Here is a 17,422-nt window from a genome sequence, read left to right as displayed (position 1 = left end):
ATATACAAGATAGAGGCTAGAAAACTACAAAGCAAAATGAAACAGAACACATAAAAGTCACATTGACATCCGAAGTACACGAGTCATAAGCAAAACCACTTCTGATAAAACTTACAATCTTTCCAACATAGCGCCCATGGTATATTGATAGCCCTAAAAGGTAGCTCTCCTAGTAGTTATATGTATGAGTTGCTATAATCTATTCAAGATTTTATCGAATCAATGGTAAGACAAAAATGAACCAATTTTAGTTTCTAAGTGGGTGAGACAATGCAATTATCTATAAAACATTTTTTAAACGATAGGTGTATGCATATGTTATGATATTGATCATGTCAATCTGATAATTGTAAGGCTCACTTATAAGTGTTTGTTATAAATAGACATTATGCTACATGTGTAGGTATGAGATCACCTCTTGTTTCCTAGTACAAGATATAAAAGTAGAGGAGAGATTCACGAGATATAGCTGGTGACAAATATAGATCTCCTTACACTCACTTTTCCCTCTTTCTCTAAAGCATCATGAGATATCTAATATTTCCCTCACCTACAATGAGGCTACAACTCCACGGTAAGGAAAAAACCACTGTCAGTAATTGGCGCGCTCCGTTCACTGCCCCCAAAAGCCACAGCAAAGATAAAACCGCCAAGATAATTCACTAACGGGCCTTTTGTGCTGGGCCAAATGTAGCAGCAGCCAGTGTGTAGACCGAATGATTGTTAGCAACTTCACGTGGGCCTCTAGTCCCTTCCTGAACCGAAACATGGGCCAGCTTTTTTGACATATTTGCGAAGAAGAAGAATGATGGTGACACTTTCTGCGCATAAATTTCTGCTTCTTTCGCCCTCAAAATCGTCGAGATCGCATTTGAATGAAAGAAAATTCGTCGAAACCGGTCCTTGAATCATCACGAAGAATTGATAGGGTGGGCTGATCAAACGAAACTGTTCATGGTTAGAGAGTTTTTCAAGCAATCTCTGCGGTTTGGTTCAGCTTGCTTCCACTGCCGTAACTGAAGAATCCAGAAGCAGATCATCAGCTCGAGAACTCACGCATGCAGCGCTCCGGGTTCAGTGAACACTTCGCTGGTGTCTTGGATAGTTGGATACGCAGGCACCGGATTAGGGATGGCAATAGGATTTTGTTCTCTAATAATTTATGGGGAATTTTCTTATTAAGGAATGAGTATGGGAAAATTTGATTCCCGTATAGGGCTGGGACACGAACGGGAGAACTTTCTTCGTCCTCGCTCACTGCTATATCCCCATATCACACGTATATATTTTTTAATCTATAAATATATGAACATTACTTTACATAGAGAAAATAATAAATTACTCTTACCTTTCTTATCTAACCTACAAAATTTAACTCATATTGTATTAATTAACCATATATATATCAATAGATTATTTATTTATACTGCAAACATATTCTTAATATATAAAAATAATCAATTATAATTCAATTTTATATTCTCATTCGGAACACGGTTCTCATAAAATTCTCCATAACGACATGAATAAGAGAAAACTTCTCCTAACAATTAAATACTTCCTCCGATTGCAAATATAAGTCGTTTTAGACTTATGCCCAAAGATTAAGAAAGTAGATCAAATGACCTTGTTACATCTTATTTATTCTGCATTGAAAAAGATAACTCATTCATTTATGAAAGTGATAGTATTTATTAAATAAGAGTAAGAAGAGAATAAAAGAGAGAGAAAAATGCATAGAAGTTTGAGAATAATTTATATTTAAAGAATAATTGAGAGACTAAAATGACGTACATTTGAAATTAGAGGGAGTAGTGATGAGTATGTAGATATGAAAACACTTTTAATAAAAATTGGTCCCGTTGCCGTCCCTACACCGGACAATTAATGGCGTCACGGGCGCACGGCACGGGAAAGCTACCGCGAACGTAGCCTGCTAGCTGTGTGCGCAGCTCGTGGGGTTCTCACCGGACGCCGGGGGCAGTGCGCCAGTGTGCCTCCGCCGGGCCCAACCCCAAGCGCCGCAGGCCCCGGTGATAAGGCCCGCGCACGCGCCCGTGCACGCCGGCGCATATCCGCGCATGCTCAGGGTCGGACGCTGCGCGCCTGCGCCACCCTTCGCAAGCTGCGGCCTGGCTGCCGGTGAGGAACGTCGGTCCAAAAGTTAGCGAGCCAGGCGAAACAGAGCGGAACGCGGCCGCTTGGGCTTTGGCTTTGCGTGCTGGCCGCTGCCGACTTGCCGCCGTCTCCGGAACCCAAGGGCGCCGCGGCACGTCCGTGTCTCCATGTGAAGTCCCGTTTCGGCCACCCGAATGGATCTGGCTTCGGTGAAAGGCTCTCTCGCTGCTGTCTGATCTGACTAACCTGGCGTGCATCCATCTCCCGTTGCTGGGAGGAGAAATCCGATCTTGGTGTTCCCCTTCCCGTAGTCCGGACTCCGGAGTAACAACTGGAGTATTCCTCTGCCTTCTTTTTAACGGAAAACAGTGAGGAAAACCCCCTACTGCACAGCTTTTATTAAAAGACGAGAGCATATATAAAAGAAGGGGGAAAAAAGGGGGGAGAAAAGAAAGAACGAAAGAGAAAGCATTAACAAATATTCTGCAACCAGGCTAAGAACAACAATTTGAGAGAAGGGTTCATTCTGTGAGTATGAGCATAGACTGTCTCCTGAAACAATCCTTCCATCTATAGAAGTTTTCTGAAGATCTCTGAGAATTCCTCTGCCTTAATTTGGATTATACAGGGTGACCTGTAGGCTGCACAAGGGGCAGAACTATTCCACGCGCGTGTGAGCAGAGGAACGAGAAACTTTCCAATAGCAACAAAAAAAAAAAATCCACTTTTGGAAAAAAATTGGCCGCAACTTTCCTTTTTTGGAAAGTTTTCCATAAATTTTTTCAGCATAAACATTCTCGACAAAATTTTCAACACGAACTTTTTTCAACAAAAAAAGTATCAGCACAAAAATATTTGAAAAAAAAATGGTGGACAAAGTTTTACATGTCCCATTATTTTGTGTTTACAACCACGGTTTCGCACGCATTTTCGTCAAAATGGTCCAAACCGTTCGAAGCCCAGGTGCAGCTTCCTTGTCGGCTCGCATTGATTGATTGTGTCACTAGGTTGTACTGCACGTCTGCACTCAACAGCGTTAAATGGCCGAAACAGTTTTATGTATTATCGAGCATCACGTTCGCAAGGCCCGTCTAGCTCAGTCGGTAGAGCGCAAGGCTCTTAACCTTGTGGTCGTGGGTTCGAGCCCCACGGTGGGCGTTCTTTTCTTTTTTTTTCCTCATGCGTCCACTCCTGCCGGCACGAACCCGAACTGCCAATTTGCCACTGCCTTCCCCGCCCATGCACTCCGTGCGACGCTTGGCCATGCCAAGTGCCAACCGACTGTTATTACCAGGCATGGCTGCCAAACAAAGAAAACCGAAGCTCAAGTACAGGTTCACTTGTTCAAGTGCTCAGCAAACAATGCATCCAACTGAAATCTCACTATTGCCAATCTCCTGAAATGTACAAACTGGAGACCAGTCCAAAAAAACTACAATCTTATTGTCAGCTACATCAATGAGGCTAACTAAAGCTATATATTGTACATTGCTCGCTATGGCGGGAAGCACTAATTCCCATGTGTTGGATCTTTTTCCCGAAACAACTGAGTCATAATACGGTCAGACTATTCTAATTGCTTGGGCAGGGCAAACAGACTTTACAAAAGGTGCATGAAGCAACACTGGCATTATTATGCCAGCATGGGCACCTGCAATAACATGTAGCATTACATGTTCGGTTGTACACGCAAAAGCTTATGCTACATCTTCGACTGAACCACCATGGTCATCTAGCGGATATCAGCAATTAGTAAGCACCAAAGCAGCTTGACCTAGATGCCTGCGTTTCATATATAGATAGGTTTCACATCGTTAACCCCAAAGCTTAGTCCACAGGATGGACACCTCTTCTGACGGTTACCGAGTGACTTCTGTATGCACTGATTACAGAAGAGATGGTAACACTTGGCAATCACAACCTACAATCAGAAAAGATTGTCATTAGATTAAATGCACATTGTTCATTGTCAAGAGTGTCATGAATGAATCAAGAACGCTACCTCTTTCTGCCTATCATGACAGACACCACACTTCAAAATTCCCCTGTACTCCCTGACCTCATGGTGAAGCTTTTCCAGGAGTGCTGATTTATCAGTCTTAGCTCTAAGAGAACTGACTTTACTTGACATCAGATCTAAGTCATCCTCTATTCTCTTCTTACTATACCTGGACCATAACTTCTGTTAGATAAAATATTAAGAAATTAATTGCTTACAGAGAAGAGGATGTTTGTATCGGCCACCTCTCCTTCTCTAGTTCTATAAGGAGTTCAGCAACTTCCAGTCGATTGCTTCCGACCTTTGCTTGTATTCCATCCATCGACTGCCTGAGCTTTGGAGCCTCTCCATGTATACCCACCAGCTTTCTTTGAAAATTGCCTAATGAAATAGATTGCTGTGATCCATCCTCTGCCAGCCTCCTGGCTCTCTCTGACCAGACTCTTAGCTGGAAATTGATAACGAAAAATATCAGCTCTCCGGCCAGAATAGTATAACATTACAACATTAATGTCCCACCAACCTGGTCCTCTAAGCGGACAATTTTCTGGTTGTACAGATCCATCAAAGTGCTTGCCTGGTGCACATTTATATGCAAGGACCGCACTTCCGAATGCAAAGCATCATGCGACTGTTTAGCTTTAACACCCTCCATGAAAAGCTGCAGTAGCAATTCAGTAACTAAGATGTCACTTCACTAACTACTGAAAAATTGTATCATGCTTACAGCTTGATATGTTCAAATGCATCTACGTCTAACCCCCAAATGGATTGAAATGCTCAATGCAATTTGCTCAACCTCACTCAATACATCGTAAGTAACCAAGCATCACTATCAGTACAACTCCAAGAGATTATCACACTAAATTTAGTAGGGATGAAAACAAAAACAGTAAATCTCATTTTACCGGAGCTCATTTTTGAGGTCTTCCGACCGAAGCAGCCAAAAACGATATTCTGATAAAACGAAAATGAGAAGTACACAGAAACAAAACGATTTTGGGATTTACCTATCGTTTCCAAGTTTTCCCATTTTGGGCCGGTAATTACCGCCAGTAATTCCCGTTTTCCCCAGTCCATACTCATCTCAGCGTGACCCAACAGGCCCAGCTGCTCCTGAGTCCCGACGGCCGGAAACGCCCGACCCTCCTCAATTCCTCTCTCGTATCGCAGTGACGAAGAGCTGTCGCTCTCAATCTCTCATTCGTCCGTCTCGTTCCCCTCGCCGGTTGCCACACCTCATCCAAACCCTCTAGGGATGTCATTTTCAAACATAATTTTCTTTGTTAGTGCTGTTCCCTAACTTTTGAGAGAAACATTCTGATGCTTGAGGTAAATCATTAGTATATGCATGTGCCTGTTTAACATCTTGTGTGTTCCAGGCTTCCAGCACTAGTACTGGTAGATTATACATCATGCAGGGTGGACTTAATCGTTTGTATTAGACATTTAAATTGTACTTGTCTTATGGAACGCTTCTTGTTGTTTGTCTTATGAGATGTGTCATGTAAGACTTGTGAGATGCCATCATATATTCCTATGTTATGGTGCTAGCACCTAGCACTATTGTTTGGTGTTTTCCATTCTGAATTATTGATTCCCGATCGATACCGGCATGTTTCTATTCCAACATCGTTTCCGATTTTCCCATAGGACCGATGCCGTATCCGTTTCCAGTATTATCGTTTTCGGCTCCACTTCCGAGAACATGTGAAAGTAAAAGTGGTTTAGGCCTTTACTGATCGTTTCCGAACCATTTCCACCCCTAAAATTTAGGATCACGACATAACTAACTCAACTATGACACCTTACCATCTCTTGGTGGTTACATGCTAAGACATCTTAAACAGATTATCTGCATAAAAGTTAAGTAATGATTTATATTATTATTTTTTTCTCAGGACCCTTGGTAACCCTAGGTCCAAAAGTACCTCGTGCACCATTGCATTGCACAATGATAACCTACAGCATTTCAATCTGTAGTTATGGTGAGACCTAACCCACCCAGTGGTTCTCCCTAGCCATGTTGAGCCCTTGTCCTCCAGATCCTCTCCTTATTCTTCCTCTAGATCCTCTCCTAAATTGTTTCTCTCACTGTTTTAGGTGGCAGGAAATGGCAGGAAATGAACTGGACACCAGGCCAGCCATAGGGACATGGGTCGACACGGCACAAAAAAATGGATGTGAATTGCGCAAATTGACTTGGTGGGATGGCAACCGGAACCTCTTCTTACGGGGCTATGGATTTAAGTAAAATAAGACAGGAGTCATAAACAATAATGCTGAAGAGGAAGCCACATCTACACAGAGTAATTGCTTAAATCAGTTCATTGAATCATCACCTTGGTATTATGATCATCTCTTTCAATGATTTGCTGTAGCAATTGTTGATTTTGTGTCTGTATGTCTTCGTATGCATGGCCAATACTCTGGAATAGCAAGTAAAAACTTGAGACCTCAAAATATTATATTGATAACCATGCCCAAATGGTATACATGAAGATGGTCCACACCTCAATCTCCAACAAATAAGCTTCACACTCTTCATGTTTAGACTTCAGTATATCAGATAGTCTCACTAGATCTCTGAGCCATAGAAATCCAGCACTTGATATCACTTTACGTTATAAAAGAAAACATGTCTTCCATTCTATTTCAACAGTCTTGAGCCCACTCAGTATAAAAAGTAGAAATAAATTTTCTTTTCTGATTGCATTTCTAACAACTAGCAGGAACAGTCTACAGACGCATGAATGAGATACCTTCTAGAAGTCTCCAGCTTCTGCCCTAATTCAGCAATTTCAGCTTCAGCAGTTGCTAGTCTCTGCTGAGACATTGCTTCAGCTTCATTGGCTGCAATTACACGCTGCTCTAGTTTACTTTCATCAAGGGAAAATTTGAGGATGTGGACTCGAGCCCATTCACAGAGCTCCCTATGTCTGGATTCCAACAGCTGTCTGCCACAAAAGTGTAACAGGCTATGTAAATATAGCAGAAGTTCTTTCCCACAATATAAATGAACTTGATAGTTGAAATGCTAAATAAGCTTTTTTCCATCATTAAAAACAGGAAAACAGGAGAATCATCGAATAAAAAAAGAATCACGAATTACAACAGCCAATGTGAGACATGGGCCAATGAGAGTCAGGAATGAACTACAAGAGATATTATGCCATAAACAAGAAGTAACTTGCAACAATAGCATTAAATTCAATACTTTTCATATAAAAGAAGTCCCCTCTCCAGAAATGTTAACTCTTAGAAGTTGCACTATGTTGAGTGGTGATTTTTTAAAAAAGATGAACCTACCTGGAATCAGTGGACTCATGCTTATACAATTCCACAAACAGCTTAAGCTCCTGTGTATTTTCCCTCAGATCATGAACCTGCGGTATGTTATTTTGATATGTTAGTAAACATCGCTGACATAAACAAATCTGCAGTAGCTAAACCACCGCACCTTCTTTGATCACTACAGAAAATATTAAATAGTTTTGAAGGTAATAAGGTATACATCAAACCATTAGCAAAAAAATTACCACAGATCGAAGTTGGCTTATATCAGATCCAACACGAGCAGATATAGATGATGTTTCTTCAATTTTGTGTTCCTATAAAACAAAATATAAAAGTGACCCATCGGCAAATCAATGTCATAACACTTACCAACTGATTAGGCAAGCCAACAACATGAAATTTACCTTTCTGGTCAGGATACTAGAAAGTGAATGAACTTCTGCTCGCAAAGAGTGCAACTCTAAAGAAGCATCCTTGTGTTTGGACAATTCCCTTTGCATGGCATCCATATCCCTCGGTAGTGATGACACCAGAGCTTTAAATTCTGAGATAACTTGGTTCCGACCTGACAGTTCCAAAACATTCATTATTACCTGTTTTAAACAGAGAACGGATGGAATAGTATTTCAAGCAAGCTCTGCAGTAATTACAGCACCAGGTTCTCTTGAAGCCTCTTCAAGTTTCAGCACCAGCATATTCTTTTCATTGCATAATTTCTGCACATCCTTTTCGAGATCAGCAATTCTAGACACGTGGTATGCAGAAACCTTATGGGGAATTTCAGCCAGATCAACTTTTAGATTAAATTGCTTTTCTTGCCAAACAGAGCTATCCATGTCAACCTGAAACATGGCAAGTAGAAGTTAACCGAAGACAAAATCTTTTAGGGAGACACTTCTGCTATACAGCCATATAAATCCAATGACCAGTAACCACCTGTAATTTCTCTAATAATGTTTGGTAGTGATCCAATTCTACTTGTGACTTCTGAAGTTGGTCATTAACAAGCTGAAAAGCTTTGGAAGAACAGATGCTTTTGAAATCCGTCAATATATTCTGGGAATAACAAAAAAAGAAGTATAAAATAGGTCATACAGGACTTGATATTAAAGGTCTAACCCTCAACCACGCAATAAAAGTCAAGCATGGGAGCCCAAAACTACAAAGCAATTGTGCATTCTGAGCTTGATCAGGTAAATTTAGTTCAACAAACCTGAAAAGTCGCTAACTTGTTCAAAATTCCAATTCTCTCTTTATGCAGTCTCCTAATTTCCTCCAAACGCTTTGAAATTAATTCCTGCTTATAATAGTGTGTGTCAAACTTAAGTTCATACACATCTAGACAATAGTTTGAGCTCTAAAAATACGAACTTGCTATTACCGTTAACTCCTTGTGGGTAGCTTCAAGATCTTGCAGTTCCCTTTGTTTATCTCTGACTTTATCTCCAGTTGCATTTTTATTTCCCAGTGTAGGAACAAGAATCGGAGTCCCTTGCTTACTGTCTCCCTGTGCTTTCAGTGCTGCCAGTTTGTGCTTGATTTCTTCCAACTTGGCAACAGCACTGGTCCACTCCTCTTGATAAAATACATAAAATGCCTGAGTTAGTTTTACTACTTTTACATTGGTTCTAGACGACTGCTAGGTACAAATAGTAGAACAAAATATACAATATTGGTATGTCAGGTGATGGCAGTGGCACTGCAAGGAAAATAGTAGCTGGCAATGTCACAACAAATTATTGCCACAAGGCTTTCTTGACTGATTTCGGCTAATTATTAACTTGTTTGACAATTCAAAGGTACAGAATAGAACTTTAAATATTGCTGAACTACTTTCGGTTAAGGACATAAATATTATTCGAGTTTGGAGCCCCTCAAAAGATTAACTCAATCATCTACAAAAAGAATACAAAATACCTTTCAGGCGTTTCTGTTCAGCCCTGTTCGAGGCACTCGAATCTCTTTGTTTTTGATAGTTCTCTGCTAACTGCATGTGTTTAAAGTGAAGATTATCTACTGCCTGTAACACCTTATTAAGCTTGGATAACACGTCACTGGTAGCACTGTGCAGTTGCCTGCTGTGTTCTAGAGTACATGAGCAATAAGGAAACTTTTAGCATAACATAAATGACATGTGAAAACTACACTACAACAGAAAATATGGACTCAAACAAACCATTTTCTGGCAACTTAGTGAGAGCGGCAGAAGCAAACTCGTTAATTGAATGCCACAGATCACTTGATGGAAGTAAGATCTTCCGCAGAACATTAACCATTGATGATTGTTCTGGAGGGACATCATTTCCCATATTGCAACTGGGAGCACAACCTGAACTTTCTGTAGCACCAGCCTCCAAAAATCTTCTAAAAAAATCCCTTTCAATGGGCATGCATGTACCATCTGACAAGCAAGATTTATATGTATATAAAGGACTAAATGAAAAATTAAGAAACATGAAGAGTAGACAACATAAAATAGCAAAGGGTATCTAGTTACTATGCTATTTGGAGAAATAATTTAGTAGCTAACAATCATCAACTGAAAACAGCAAGCTCTGCCGCCAAGCATGCAAAACTTTGGCACAAAATTACTTTTGAAAGATAAATGAACCACAAACACTGCTAGATCATTGCTTCATTAGAAGAAAGTATACAAGCTAACAAAATCAAAGAATTATTCACTCCTCCACGTATGATTCTAGAACAACACCAGTTCCAATATATTTGTAATACATAAAGTACGGCTTCATACCCTTTCGTACATTGCTGTGCCCTGTACCGCAGTCTGAATGCAGAGATTCACTTATGCAAACAGAAATTGACATGAGATCTGCTACAAGCTGTTTGAATAAAAGAATTTCAGCAGAGCAGCTATAATGTATGTATGCATGTATTTATGTATGTATGTTCTATGGTAACATGCACAAGGTTAGAATAACTTACTTGCTCCCAAGAACTTTTGACCAGGACAAGTGTCTCATTATGTGCCCTCTGCTTCTCTTTTAAATCATTGAATTTACTCTCGAGGGCACGGAACTCGAATTTGTGGACTTCCAGTTGTTCCGCAAGCTTTTGATTTTTGTATTTAAGTACAGCAAAATCAAGCTGCCAATTAAGAAATTATAAGATGGCAATGCAGCACAATTATAAACTAAAGACTAGAATTGGATTAAAATATGTCATAGTACTTCCAGTGCAAACAGGAAAGCATAGACAAACATTTAACACCTTTAATGTTCAAACTTCAAGAAAAGCAAATATGCCATGAGATAAAGGAATAACAGTGGTATTATGAGAGGGGTGTAGTTATCATTCAGAAGAGACACCTATATGCTCCCCTCATGGAATTAAAATTGGGTCTCACCATCTCAGCATTGCCCACTACATCAACCCCGCAATGGTGAGTGCTGACAACAAAGAGAAAATTGCACCAGGATTACAGGTGTGCTTCTTTAAGAATTTTGTAACTTTTTCAAGATTTCATCAGAAATGGTTTCACTGAACAAGCGAGTGCTAACTATCTATTATTTCGATTTGCTGTGTATGAGATGAAATTAGCTACAGATCCCAAGTTTGAATGCTAAGAAATACATTAATCTTGCTGGTGATATTGCTGGCAGGAGCTCTTGCATTCGCTAGAGGAGAAAATGGACACACAGGTTACGCGTTTTGGGAGGTTAAATAGTCTGCTACACCAGGCTACTGGAATGTTCCCAAGTCTTCTAATATGTGCACCCTTAGAAGCAAAGAATGCATGCCAAATATGAGAAATTATCACCGGAGAGCTTGGTGCCAAGTGTTATTGCACAAAACAACACGGAAATAGGTGAAGTTCTCTATTTCTATGTTCAGAAGTTGCTTGGAAACAACTGTAGGTACATTTTTATGAAGAATAAATGTTGGAGCTGACATCCTATTGTTTAGGGGTGATGAGTCCTTGGTTAAGCCAAATATCTCCTAGAATCAGAAGTTCATATTGTTTTCTCATCATCTTTTTAGTTCGATCTTGTGGGTTTCATCTCTAGCCTACCCCAACTTGCTTGAGACAAAGTCTGTTGTTGTTGTTGTTGTGTTAGATAGTTAAGTGACAATTCATGCCCAGCACAAGCATAACCTTTGCCGATAGAGTGCACTAGTTCATGTGCCCTTTGCAGACAGATGCTCTGTCAAGGATAAGGTGTCATGGTGTGGTGGTTATTTAGCAGCACTGCACTAAGTGAGTTCAAAAGAAAACCTAACATACTTAACAACAAAGTTGGCGTAGCATAAGTGCAAGTCTTCACCTAATGAGCGCTAGAGTTCCCACTCCAATTGTTAGGGTCAAAATTTATCATGTAATTTCAACAATTTGCATTAGAGTAGCTGAGTTTACAATCAATATCAGAAAGCTAGTACTACCTTTTAGCAGTCATGTAGCCTTAACACTACTTATAAATTAGTGTAGCTTCAACAATCATAGTACTTTGGTCACAAATGTAATATGTTTTCTTAACATGAACTTACAATGATATTAGACAAAATTATAGCACCTTTCAACATATGTGCACTAACACTTATCATCTAATGTGAGATAAATCACAGTATTATTTTAGTTGGAAACATAAGATATGCTTTCTAACTTCAACATCAAAACACAGGTGGGAATTTGCTTCCTGCTGTTTTCAACTTGTGAGGAAGCTATTGTAACTTGTGAGCGCCTTAAATATTTCATTCTTGGTCACTAGGCTATGGTGTCTCAGCGGTAGGGTTCTTGAGTGGCAGCAGCGGTGATGGCTTGGTGCAGAATAATTTACTCCGATGACAGTTTGGGTCCTCGAAGTCGAAGTAATGCAACTATACTATTTCTATCTGTTATCTGTTTCTGACATTGCACTGCTTGTGCCTTAGTTCTTTTAGGCTAGTTCTTGTCTAATTTACATAAGAATATCTCCATGATTGGAGTAATCGACATACTAAGTTCATGACAGAAGATTACAGAATCTACCAAAATGGTATTGGCAGTTTCGGAGATGAATATATTGGTAGTTTCTTGGCATCACAACTAGTAGATTGTTCAATGACGGTATGTCTGTAAGAATAACTCATGTTGCTAGCTGCTGCATCTCTATTTGCCTCATCCTCTGGTGTAGGTTGCATGCGCACAACATATTGGAATGCTCTGGGCAGCAGACATGTATGTATTGTGGTAGGGGGTGCAGCAGTACTGCTGGAGATGGCTCTGAATGGGTGGGGTCTCAGAGGTGGCTAAAGTGATGGGGTTTTGTCACTTGGAATCAAGGCTGGGCCAAATTGGCCCAATGCCCAATCCGCACCTGACCATAAATGGTCAGTGGTGACAACAAAGAGAAAATTACATGAAGACTACATGTATACTTCTTAGAGATTTGATTGCTGGCAAGATTGCATGTACCATTCCAAACTCAGTTTAGTTACCAATTGAAGCACTTACTCTTTCCAAATATGAGTCCATCTAGCCTCCTTCCCAATTCTACAAATATAAGTCCACCTACAATTTCAAGGCACCTTTTCCCATCTATTTTCCTGTTTTGCCCCTATTCAAATGAATCCTAATTAATGTATGCCAACCACCATAACTATTGCAATAATTGATGGACAAGAGAGTCATTATACCACCCATCTTAATCCCCGTGCACAAGTCTTGAACTTATATTTGGAATCAGACAGAGTAACATATGGTTTAGCCATCTCTTTTACAAGAAAGTATTACCAAAAAAGTTAGAAAAAATAAATCACAAAAATCATAAAGAAGTACACACATATTCCTGGTGCAATTCTCTTCATTGTCAACAGTCACCCGTCACCACTGGTCATTGCTGGGCTGACACTGAGTGGGCGTTGAGCAACGGTGCGTCCCAAACTCAACTCCATAGGGTCAAGCACACAGACAACTCTTCCTGATGATAACTCCAATCCCCTCTTCGCACAGTACCAGTGTTATTCTCTTCTCTCATTGTGTCTCATCTCGCCCTCGTCCTCTTCTCCTCTCCTCCCCTTCTGCTCTCTCTAAAGTCTAAACACACACCGAAACTAATACAAACTCCTACCTCCTACACCTCCACGATTCAATCGCATAACCACATCCCCTCAAACCTTGGGGAATTGCACACTACATCTTTTTCTGCGATTTTTTGTTTCATGATTGCTTTAGTGATCCATGTTCTAGGATCTGGGAGTTGTCTGGATGGGTTTGGGCATTGTATTGGATAGGTAACTGGTTGGAAGGGTTAGCTTTTGTGCGAGGGAGGTTTCAGTCGCCACAAGTGACATGTGATGAATTGGAGGCCATGGGAGAGGCTAGAGTTATGGTTATCGGGAACATGCGGGAGATAGATAGGAAGTGGTGTTTTCCAGGTCCATTGCGTCCATAGGCGCCCCTGTTGCCCTGCCAACCGGCTGCCAGCAGCACCAGCCTCCGAAGATAAGAAGGCATATGTGCCATTTGAAGTCACCTAGTAGAAGATTTTTATCACTGAACTTCATGTTTATAATGTTAATTTTGCTTGGTAAATAGTTGCATGGTAGCTAGATTGTGCAATTGCAATAGATCTTAGCATTTTTTTTCATGTGCTAGGCTTTGCGCGTCGTATTTTGCTGCTTGTAAGGTATCCAACCAAAAGACCTTTCATCAACTGTTTGTCTGTAGATAAGAAAGGAGTTCCTTGGTGACTATTTTAATGTTTATATACTTAAAATGACTATTTATGGACATATTATATATTTCCTGGTGTTGATATTATGGCCATCTTAGTAATAATGAAGTTTATTTCTTAGTGATCATGTGGTAACCATCTATGACAAATGATTGCCTACCTAATTATTTTGTTTTACAAGTATGCCTAATGCTACTTCTACCTCATTGCTCCATGCCTTTGTTAAGTATTCCATTTTTGGTAACTTTAAGTCTTCAATCATGTGTTACCTCATCTGGCGCAACCTGGGAAACAGATTGCACTGCCCTCACTAGGATTACATCTAAAGTAGGATTTTGGGTAACAACATCAGATAACCTCTAAAGGACCAAACGGTGCACAAATATATCAAATATTGTTTACAAATATATCAGAAGGCAACTATTCTTTACAAGTCGATGTAATCCATCAAGTTGTATAACAGGGATTGCACATCAGAATATCATAGTGCTTGGTTTCAATTTTCCTAACAGATAGGAATCAAATAAGATGCACCAACCAACCAAGCAGAAAGCATGGAAACACAAAAGGTGCATATGGCTGTCCGATATATAACTCTTTCATTTTCACTAAACGTATGAGTAGGAAAACTTGTAGGACCACAGGAAATAACTGCCAATTTGTACTTACCGGACGAGACATTGCAAGCTTTTTGGGACCTTGGACGTGGAGGCAAGTTGACATTCAGCTGAACTTGAATTGCCTAAGATTTATTAATGCTTGAGGAAGGAAAGTACATAAGTAAGGGTGCAAACTCTAGACGCCCCACCAAAATCTGATTCTGACCAATGCCTGTGCATGGTTAGAGAGTTCAAAGCACTTATGTGAGAGGTACAGCCGTACAGGAGCTTATAGTGAGTTCGACGAACTGATATGATAAAATGTACATGTATCATGCAACTTACCTATCACCAAGAGGGGTAAGGTGAACTATGTCCTCCACCTGTGCGGGCGGTGGTGTCAATCATTGTAGGGCCTCAGCACCACAATTCGTCATCCACTCGAACAGCACCCTCTAAGCCAGCCTCGTCATCATAAGAAGAATATGCAACCCGCTGGGAGGAAGAGTCGCTAGATCTAGAGTTTGATCTGCCACATGATTTGGATTAAAAAAAAACTGGATGGAGCTACAATTAACTAATTGTTCTCGTTAGCCACATGATTAGCATAGAAAAAATAGAAAAAGCATTTTCCTATTCCTACCAGTCTCAGGGCCTGTTCTGGAACTTTAACTCATTTTATTTCCATTCATTCAACCTTGCAGTCTATACTCCCTGAACTATCCAGGGGAGGACTTAGCGTTGGGCATGGGTGCTCAGTTGAACACCCAATCTTTCTTGGAAAATTTGGATTCGATAGCTCACAAAGCAAGTAAGAGATCTATCTCCCAGAACAAATTGCATCCAAGCAAGTTAGGCTTCCTTACCAACGAAAGAAAACAACCCTAAATTGGGATGGATCACCAGTCCAGTCCAATCGACGCGTCAGCAAGGGAAGTGTGACTGGATGCCTGCCATTCTTCAGTGAAACCACCAGAGTCTGGGAGCTGCCGCTCTTCTTCTTCGGTGGCAGGAGGTTCGCGGCAGCTACGGAGCGGCCAAATTAAGTGGGAGATGAGGTGCGGTGCGGTCGGCGTTTATCGAGGGAGACTCTGAGTCAGCCTAGCGTGGGCCTCAACCAGTTTTTGGGCCGATCCCAACCCGACGTGGGAGGCCAGACCACCGGAAAACCAGATTGATTACTAATATACTTTTTTCAGTCATGTAAAAAGAATGTCTATTTCCACTTCAAACAAATAAGTTTCTGCTGAAAGACTATTTTGACAACACCACATGGTGTAATTGACCCGCTTTTAAGTGTATATAAATGGACATAGGCATGGGTATACGCTTGTAAGTGGTGTAAAAATATTGGAAGTACGTATAAACAGTGCAGCTTATTAGTTTCTAATTATAATATGACTAACTTACATTATATAAGAATCACCTATAAGCTATACAATCAACTAGTAAGCACATAAACTAACTTGTAAGTATATTTAGAAATATTTGTTAGTTTCAATTCGAAAACAAATTAGAAAATAAAAAAAATAGGGTTACACAGCGCGTGGTGGCACCAGAGGAGGAGATCGACGCACCACCGTGCGGCGCAGCAACGAGCTCCCCTCCTTCGGAGAGGGCAAGTGGCACAAGCTCGCCCCGCGGCGGCGGCTCGAGCTCGTCCCCGGCGCACGGGGTGACGGCGCTGGGACCTCTCAGGAGCAAGGGATCCTCACCTCCGGCGGATGCCGGCGGATGCGGAGCCCGAGTCTGAGAGAGAAGGTAAGAGCAAGCGGCGGAGCAAGGAGGCGTGCACGAGCGGCGGGGCGAGAAGGCTTGCACGAGCGGCGGAGCAAGGCGGCAGCGCGAGGTGACGACGGGCTCCCTCTCCGGCAGGTCGGGCGGCGTAGGAGTGGGCCGGGTGGGAGAGCGAGGTATAGGGTTGGAGAAAAATTGGGAAGGGGAAAAATGATGGGAGAGTCTTTTCCTTATCCGTATCACGTGACCGTTGCGTACGTTCGTAAATGCCTAAATTGTGTGCTCTGTTCACAGGCCCCAACTCCAAGCCTTTTCTACCGGGCCAAAAGTAGTGCGGGTTTGCAAAATCGTTTATTACTGAAAATCAGAATTCAACGATTCCCTGAAATTAGTGAAAATTAGAAAATTCAGTTAAAATTTGGTAAGATTCAGATAAATTCATATGGTCAAATTTATAAATCGAAGATAAAAACCAATCAAATTGAGTCAGCAAAAACCAATCAAATTTAACAAAAAACCGAGTGAATTTTCCACATTTTGAATGAATTCGTAAAAAATTGGCAAAATTTCACAATTTGCCAAACACATTTCTCGAATTTAAGTGAAGTTCAACAAAAAAAATTAAAAAATAGCTTAACATTATAAAATTAATAACTAATTCATCCGAGCTTCAAATCAAATAAAATAAATTTTATTGGTTTCCTTGTAACATGATTTATATGATAAAATTATTTATACTTCTAAAAAGTTAAATATTTTTCTGTGAGAAAATGTATTTATTAAATCTAATTAAATGTATAGTTAATTCTTTTCTAATCCAAAAATCATGAAATCAATTTTGTTAGTCTTCTTACGTAATCTTGTGTCTTTTAAAAATACATGAACTCATGAAATAGTTATTTTAACATGCAAAATTATTGAAAATAGTTTGCAACTAGATTAATTCACAACTAACCCATCACACCTCTAAAATTAGTGAAACCATTTTTATTAGTTTACTT

General features: G+C 40.4%; 1 protein-coding gene and 1 non-coding gene across 6 annotated transcripts; one reads left to right on the top strand and one right to left on the bottom strand.

The window, feature by feature from the left end:
* Positions 1 to 3,203: 3,203 nt before the first annotated feature.
* Positions 3,204 to 3,276, top strand: TRNAK-CUU (transfer RNA lysine (anticodon CUU)). Its single transcript has one exon. It is a non-coding gene; the product is annotated as a tRNA-Lys (tRNA).
* Positions 3,277 to 3,481: 205 nt separating this feature from the next.
* LOC133929247 (E3 ubiquitin-protein ligase BRE1-like 1) lies at positions 3,482 to 16,669 on the bottom strand. 5 transcript variants are annotated; one of them, XM_062375932.1, is made up of 21 exons: positions 15,551 to 16,669; positions 15,030 to 15,213; positions 14,755 to 14,916; positions 10,358 to 10,519; positions 10,167 to 10,254; positions 9,591 to 9,815; positions 9,332 to 9,499; positions 8,796 to 8,989; positions 8,628 to 8,711; positions 8,351 to 8,470; positions 8,070 to 8,256; positions 7,819 to 7,979; positions 7,657 to 7,728; positions 7,427 to 7,503; positions 6,880 to 7,095; positions 6,631 to 6,703; positions 6,460 to 6,546; positions 4,641 to 4,778; positions 4,363 to 4,565; positions 4,121 to 4,286; positions 3,482 to 4,039 (listed from the first exon to the last, which is right to left on the bottom strand). In XM_062375932.1, the coding sequence occupies exons 3-21, from the start codon at positions 14,806 to 14,808 to the stop codon at positions 3,908 to 3,910; spliced, it is 2,607 nt and encodes an 868-aa protein (XP_062231916.1). In that variant the 5' UTR covers positions 14,809 to 14,916; positions 15,030 to 15,213; positions 15,551 to 16,669; the 3' UTR covers positions 3,482 to 3,907. The 5 variants fall into 5 exon arrangements, with proteins under 5 accessions (XP_062231916.1, XP_062231918.1, XP_062231917.1 ...); XM_062375934.1 differs by having other exon boundaries at positions 16,241 to 16,669; XM_062375933.1 differs by having other exon boundaries at positions 16,262 to 16,669.
* Between the last annotated feature and the right edge of the window lie 753 nt (positions 16,670 to 17,422).

The sequence above is a fragment of the Phragmites australis genome, chromosome 9 (assembly GCF_958298935.1).
Source record: "Phragmites australis chromosome 9, lpPhrAust1.1, whole genome shotgun sequence".
Taxonomy (NCBI): Eukaryota; Viridiplantae; Streptophyta; class Magnoliopsida; order Poales; family Poaceae; genus Phragmites; species Phragmites australis.
The sequence above is the reverse complement of the archived record's forward strand: the minus strand, read 5'-3'. Positions and strand labels throughout refer to the sequence as shown.

Excerpts from the sequence above, each read along its gene's own strand:
- LOC133929247 (XM_062375932.1), bottom strand. The coding sequence starts at position 14,808 with ATGTCAACTTGCCTCCACGTCCAAGGTCCCAAAAAGCTTGCAATGTCT. Across the intron at positions 9,500-9,590 it reads CACTAAGTTGCCAGAAAATG|AACACAGCAGGCAACTGCAC; the intron begins GTTTGTTTGAGT and ends CATGTACTCTAG. Across the intron at positions 4,566-4,640 it reads TTGTCCGCTTAGAGGACCAG|CTAAGAGTCTGGTCAGAGAG; the intron begins GTTGGTGGGACA and ends ATCAATTTCCAG.